This window comes from Seriola lalandi, unplaced genomic scaffold (assembly GCF_002814215.2).
Source record: "Seriola lalandi dorsalis isolate HSWRI2012SDOR001 ecotype SW California unplaced genomic scaffold, Sedor1 jcf7180002054277, whole genome shotgun sequence".
In the NCBI taxonomy this organism is placed as follows: Eukaryota; Metazoa; Chordata; class Actinopteri; order Carangiformes; family Carangidae; genus Seriola; species Seriola lalandi.
Genome location: NW_019524830.1, coordinates 836,418 through 843,797, shown reverse-complemented (window position 1 = coordinate 843,797; position 7,380 = coordinate 836,418). Strand labels below are relative to the sequence as shown.

The following is a 7,380-nucleotide window of genomic DNA, read 5'->3' as shown; positions in this document are numbered from 1 at the left end:
GGGGGGGGGGGGGGGCTATACCATGGATTGTAGTAGGCATGGAGCCTATGTCTATCAATACAGCCAGAGTAGCTCTTAATCACTAAAGCTATACCTCCCTTCACTGCAGTAAAGCTCCCTCTCTGCAATAAACATTTACCATTAAAACATTTAATCTCAAAAGAGCCTTGGTGCACTGCGGTTCAACTTATCTCCCCTCTGTACAACAACCTGCATTAATATTGAATTAGGCAATTTAAAGCAGCCTTTTTGAGTGTATTCAAGTTGTGTGTGTATATGGGTGTTTGGCAGGAGGAGGGGGGGAGGCGGGGAAGGGGGGACATAAATTAGGTGTGCAAAATCGAAGGCTTAAAGATACTATACAGCTATTGGAACAAAAGCTTTGACTGGGAAACCGTGGCATCAGTTTTTCTTTCAGAGTAATTGATGATTCTGATCAGAGCAGTATCACAATAGATAAAGGGGTAACGTCACAGCATATAGATCATTTCCTATACATCCAGGCTGCTCCTCTTCGGTTTATGAGAGGGGGGAGGTTGTGTCGTGGTGGATCGACAGACAACAAGAAGACCTAATGGAACAGGTGGATTTTTTTTTTTTCGCACCGCGGAGAAAATCTACCTTCTCCTCCGGTTCGGATTGGAGCCCTCGACTGCAGTATAATGCCTCTGCTGCTCCAAAGAGGGGCGGGGTGGGGTGGGGGGCTGGGGAAAACCGCTTCCATACGCACACATAACACACATCAGTGAAAAAGAATCTACAGCACTGACCTGGTCGCCGCCGAACGGGTCTTTTCTTGCCACTGCAGAAGCGGACTTTGCTGAAGACCCCCAAGAAATGCCTCTCGCAGAGAGAGCGGGGGTCTTTGCTGGGGCTGGGGCGACGTTTCGAAGTAGAGACCCGGTCGCTGTTCGACTCCCTCGCCTGGCGTTTCTGCCGGATCAGGGAGCTGGCGATCGCGGCCATCTCCCCGAACCGAGACTGAAAACCGAGAGTCTAGTTCGGCAGAGGTCGGATCTTTGATGCAGCTTCTTGCCGCAAAAAAATATAAGAGAGTTTGTTCTGTGTTTCGGCCCACGGGTGTTTCAACCAAATGTCATCCTGATCACGAAATCCTCCGAGTTCCGTGCATCATTGCGCTTCAGGTAGCATCCTCTTGAGGGGACCGTGGCGTGTAATTCAGCTGCTGCGAGTTTGTGGCACTCGGGGCTCCGAATCAACAGCAACCGATCTCAGCCTATATGAAACATAAATCTACGGTCTAGGCCACAGGGGCCGACATATCAGTCGTGAAAACATGCAACAGTGTTGATAAGTTGATGCAGCTGCGCGTCATTGGAGAGCTTCAGGTATTCCAGGTGAACAGCGCCGCGTCTGACGAGCACCACTTCGTAATCCTCATCTGCACACCAGCCTATCTTCTGGCTTCCTGACGCCTTTTTAATTAATTCGCATCAAGCTAAATCCATGCACAAGACGCTCGTTCGTGTCTAGAGAAAGGATCCGAACTTTTTTCCTTTTTTCCCCCCCTTCTAATTATTTACTCCACTCCGACGAATAAGACGGTCCAGGATGCTGTGCAGGAGCCCAGATATGTGAGCCCAGTCTCCCAGTTCCGCCGATGGCACCTCTAAATGCAGCCGGGCAAAAAAAAAAAATGGAATCGGCAGCAGAGGCTACTCTGCAAGGATGCTGCAGAGATGTAATTTAAGCCCACGGGGAGGGATTCTCGTCTGAAAAGCAACAATTAGTTGAGGCGAACACACGCCGGAGTGCTTTTTGTTGTAGCGCACAAATAATAAAGTAGCCTAAGCATTATTTCCAGTGCGTCCCGAATGGATGCTGTCGGTGTGTTACATCGCCGACAGCGAGAGTGAACGGTCGTGCTCCATAGCCTCCTCTCTCTCTCTCTCTCTCTCTCTCTCCCTCTCCCTCTCTCTCTCCCTCTCCAACTCTTTTAACGCAATCATACGTGATTGAGGTTCGTATTAGGAATTCTCAGGGGTTGCACTGGGAAAGATGGGTGATCTCGACGAAGAAAAGATGTGAATGTAAAATAAATTAAAAAAAGAAAAAAAAAGAAGGGGGACGGGGTAAATTCTGGGTGGGTGTTTATGCAGAAGGGGAAGTGGGTGCGCGCACACGTGATTTTTTAGTCCTTTGGGATATATATGTGCACATCTAAAAAGGGAGCGGGTGATCTCACGAATGCCTCTTTGAATTATACTATAAATCCTAAACTGCAAACCAGTTTTCAAATGGGAGGACTTTGGTCAGTGAGATGGCCACATTAAATTGTTAAGAAAGCAGTGTGCATAAAAAGAGAAATCTTAATCAGCTTTGGATGATAGGCCCCTCTACACAGCCTATTATTAATCTCATATCTTATACTTAAGGGACATAAGCATGCATTTTATTCTCTAAAGCCCCTTGGCCACACATGCCATAAAGAGCATATTAAATCTGACTAAAAGGATTATCTGCAACAGGTTTGAGCACATAGGGTATGAACACAATTCACCACAGACTCAACACACAGACTAAACTCATGGAGAAATATGATTTTGGACTCATGGAAACAAAATGAATGACCACATGGTGCAACCAAAACATCACAAATAACAACATCAGCACAACATCCAAAACTCCCCTTTTGTTGCTGCCTGTTTCTGGGGACAAACGCAAACCAAAAGCTGGTTTTAACTGCAGCTATAAAGGCAACTATTACTATCAGAATAAAGGTTAATCAATGTAAAGTCCCCCAAAACTGACCTCAAAATGTGTGTGTGTGTGTGTGTGTGTGTGTGTGTGTGTGTGTGTGTGTGTGTGTGTGTGTGTGTGTGTGTGTGTGCCAACATGTGTCTGAGCTCATGTGACCAAGCCTCTGGTTTCATGTTTATCATTGCATGGGCAGGGGAGCGCACACACACACACACACACACACACACACACACACACACACACACTCACTCACTCACTCACTCACTCACACCCACATACACACACATAATAACACGTGAGTCTTCAGCAGCAGAGCAAACCTCTCTCTCTTCCCGTGATGAAACAGCATGAAACATTTAGAGGCTTTTTCTGGGACTTGGTTTGACATTTTCTCTCCAAACTGAATCCAGAGAGAGATCGAGAGAGAGAGAGAGAGAGAGAGAGAGAGAGAGAGAGAGAGAGAGAGAGAGAGAGAGAGAGAGAGTGGGGGGAAGAGAGAGAACAGAGTAAGGATGATTTTCTTTTGACTACCACTGTCTGCTCTCCCCAACCCCCTCCTTACGTAAGATTGGGATATAATGGATGAAAGTGTTGAGCATGAAGCGTCGCTACCCTGGCTAGCCCTTTGTGTGCTTATACATGTGTATGTCCCTGTGTGTGTGTGAGAGAGAGACAGAGAGAGAGAGAGAGAGAGGAAGATGGAGGGCAGATACAATCTTTTCCCAGAGTATGACAGACAGACCGACCAGGAGAATGAAGATAGCAGAGGAGAAGTCAGAAACTGATGGCCAGAGTCAGTCAGCCTGAATGGAGCTTTGTGTTCCCTCTGAGTTGCCAGTGAGTGGTAGAAATGAATATGTCACTGCAGCATACAAAAATATCAATAACAACTTCAATATAACATTCATCATTCCAGAGCATATGCAGGAGTGTGATATACACTACTTAAAAAGTACATATACATATATATATATATATATATATATATACACACACACACACACACATATATGAAGTGGTGGTGGTTTGCAATATGAAATGAGCTTTCTCAGAAATGGGAGGGACTGTGTGGTTTAGAGTGCGATAGAGACATATAGGACATATATCACTGTCTGGAAAAGATGAAGTATTCCCTAATGAGGATCTGCGCGGCTTCCTTCCGCCCAGAAACAATTGCCGTTCGCTTCATTCCTTCAGGGAAACGTCCACAAGCGATAAAACATTGACGCTATGAAATGTACTGCAGGTAGCAGCCTATATATATATATATATATATATATATTGCAATTACTTAAATTGTCAGTTAAAGTGAATTTGACTCTAAGAAGGTTGGACGGTTCATTCAACGAAGCGGTGTGATTTCAGCAGCTTTAAAATGTTTTTGTTCTTCAGTGTATCACCTGAGTTATTTGTCTTTGTGGTATAAAACTTGTCAGTAATGTGTAAAAATGAAGCAAACGTGTGTTGAATATACAGTTGGTGTGTTTTATCAGACTGCACTAGTTCCTGTGTTCCAGCTTTTTAATCTTTGAAAGTAGAACCAGTAGCTACTAAACCTCTCTGAAAACTGACAGACATAAACCGAAAGCCCTGGTGTCCCTGCGGCTCTTCCTTTGGTGCCACCACCACAGGAGTAACTTGTTGTTGAGGAGTGTAATTTCTTTACACCTGCTGCCCCCCTGTGGAGAAAATAATTCACTGCAGGTGTTCATAGAGAAACTAGTGGATGTTTGTGTAATCTGAAGTTCGACACTTGAGTGTGTCCTTGAAATACCGCACGGATTTGTTGACTCACAATAGCTGGAACTAGTTTGCACCGTGTAATGTCTGCTAAACTGGCCTGCCAACTCCACAGGAAGTAAAGAGCAGAAATGTGAGGGCGATGCTGAGACCCACAATACTCATCACTACACTTTTACTAACATAGCTTACTGTTAACAGTGCAGTAGGTATATACTAATGCATAGTTTATAGTTATAGTTATATTGTTAGTGTTATATGCATGTTTTATTTTACTATATATATATCTATATATTTTATTGATTTTAGTCTTTATTTATTTCAACATATGCTGCCAAGAGGATTCGTGCCAAACTTAAATTCGTTGTGTTTTCAATGCAATGACAATGAAGAATCTATCTATCTATCTATCTATCTATAAAATTCAAGTTGTATGAATGAATAAAACAATTACATTTAGCACAGCAAGTGTAAGGCAAAGACAAGATCCCTGCATTGCAAAAAAGATCATTTTCAACATTTACTAGCAGCAATTTCAGCTACTAATCTTAGTATTGCTCTTGCTATAAGCATAAAATGCAATAATGTTAACCAACTGCTGATTAAACCAACAACGACTTAATTTAAGTTCAGCCATATTAAAACAAACTGTGTTTGACAATAAGCCAAAACTTTGTGAGCTTTGGATGTTTTATTCTAAGTGCCACAGATGAGTCTAGAAGGACAACAGCTTTTACTGCATGTGTCAAAGCTTATTTTACAAAACATAGTCACATTATAGGAAATGAAAAGTGGCCCCAAAAGTTATTTAAATTAAATCTGATTTCTATCATTTCTATCAATCAAACAGTCACATGAAACTGACAGAATGACAACTATAAAGCTTTCCGGCGCCATTACAAGAAATGGGTATAAACCACTCATGAGGACGAGGTTTCACCACCGGTTGTTTCTCTACTATGCCACCCACCATACAGGTGCCCTGCAATCCAGACAGCCCGACTACTGTAGTTAACTTCAATGAAGGCAAAGCCAGGTGCAAACTTGACACTACAAAGGAGAGCAGGTGCAAACATTTAAGCCTACTCAGAAACATCTTTCACTGAAAAATCCCTCTGAGGTAATTTTGGCGTCGTGCCTGAATGTGCACAGCATAATACTACTTACTCCTCCTGCTTTACATGAAGCTGTACAGTATACTGGAGCAGTGAATGATGCACTGAGACCACCACATACGGGGAGCCATGGTTTTGGCTCCTTCTTCAAGAATGTCAAGTGTGTGGTCCCCTCTTTGTTTGACCAGTGATTTACTGAGAGTGTGTATGTGAAATATGCTCAGTTATGGAGAATGTGCTGCCATATAAACAGAGCAACAAGGGTAAGGGCTATTTTGAAATGACATGTTATAGTCTCGGAAGAGCAACAAAGCAGAACCTCAACAATTCAAAAACAGAGAGTCAAATAGAAAAAGATTAAACTTGCAAATTCAGTAGCGAGCTGGTAAACATGAAACAAACTACAAAGTCTTCACCCGACAGCTTCACATCGAAACGGCTTCAACTACATGGACGCATTCATGTTTTGCATCCTTCTGTGTCAACACAAATGAGCTGACTCATAAAGTTCTGATTGAGGTCACAAGGTTCATCTAACAGTGAGCAGAGATGCAGGATAAGGACTCATAGTGTTTTACATCCGAGTCCTACAGATCCCAGTGTGCGTGCTGCTTTTGGTCCAACTACCTCAGAGGAATCAACTGTGCTTAATGGAGTTTCTAATTGTCTGCCCTGAATTTGAGAGCTGCTCCAACTGAAGCTACCGGAGATCCTACGTACTGCAAGTGACAGGACGAGGCAGGAGAAAGGTGTTGCATTTGTCTCCCAGTAAAACAGCATTCTGTCTCATTCTGGAAATACTGGGGCATGTTTTTTGGGTTTTTTTATGTGTCAGGGGATGTAGTTATGTTATGAGTGAACATCAGCAATGCAGTGGATTGCTGAAACATGACGAGAGGACATGGCAGGCTTCTTGGGCTTATTGCCAAACACTATTGAGTGTCTGGGTGCACATGCAAAGTGTGTCTCGTTGAGACTTCACATTACCAGGAGTAGCATGTTTTGTAGAGGACAAATTGCAAAGTGAGTCGCTTCTAAAAGTACTGTTTCATTTACAGGTGAGGGGAAAACGCAGTTTCCCTGAAAATATAGCTACCTCTACGCTGTGCCTGGATCACAGCATGTATTAATGCGGTTCATGCCAAAGTGGAGTTTGGGGACTTCCTGGGGTCCTAGAGACGTAATGAGGAGAGACTATTCCTGTTTCAACTGATTTCCAATCACAGTTATCCAGAAGGAGAGTAGACTGTTAGGTGGTTTTACATTGAGATTTAACTCTGTGCTGTCAGGTATGGCTCCCTGGACAAACTGTCATCAAATCAGGGTTCAAATGAGGTTTCATAGAAATACAATTAGTGAAATCATGACATGAAAAGTTTTGGAGCTTTTTGCTCTGGTGTACTTCTGCTATTGCGCTATCCGTGGTGCTGAACCGCTCTGCTTGTTTTGGGGCCCTAAAACAAGGCTGCCTCGTCTCCAGGCCCCTGAAGTTTAATGACTTGATCCCTGCATTGTCCATTTTTTGGCCCGCTTCACATGCAGCACTGGAACACGCTCGTCTGCAAATATAGCTCGGTCTGGTAAAGTATCTGGAGCCCTCTCCTTTGCTCTGCTCTCCGGAGTAGTGCGGCTTGACGCTGACTGCCAGCAGCTATATCCGCGGCAGCCGAGGACTGCACACAGAACTCGGGACAGATTCGAGGAGCACAAGGAGAGGCTCTCTCCACTGCAGACTCGGAAGATGTTACTCACACACTCGAGTGGCCAATGAAGCCACTCACCCCCCACCACCCCCACCCCCCCC

General features: G+C 44.0%; 1 protein-coding gene across 2 annotated transcripts in view; it reads right to left on the bottom strand.

Annotated features, from left to right (window-relative positions):
* Positions 1–7,380, bottom strand: part of fgf12a (fibroblast growth factor 12a) — a 30,080-nt gene that overhangs the window by 22,157 nt on the left and 543 nt on the right. The window contains exon 2 of one of the 2 annotated variants that reach the window (XM_087173744.1): positions 771–3,121. The exons of the other annotated variant lie outside the window; for it this stretch is intronic. Coding sequence (XP_087029870.1) covers positions 771–966 — 196 coding nt within the window. The 5' untranslated portion in view covers positions 967–3,121. The remainder of the gene's footprint in view (positions 1–770; positions 3,122–7,380) is intronic. 2 annotated transcript variants of the gene reach the window in all.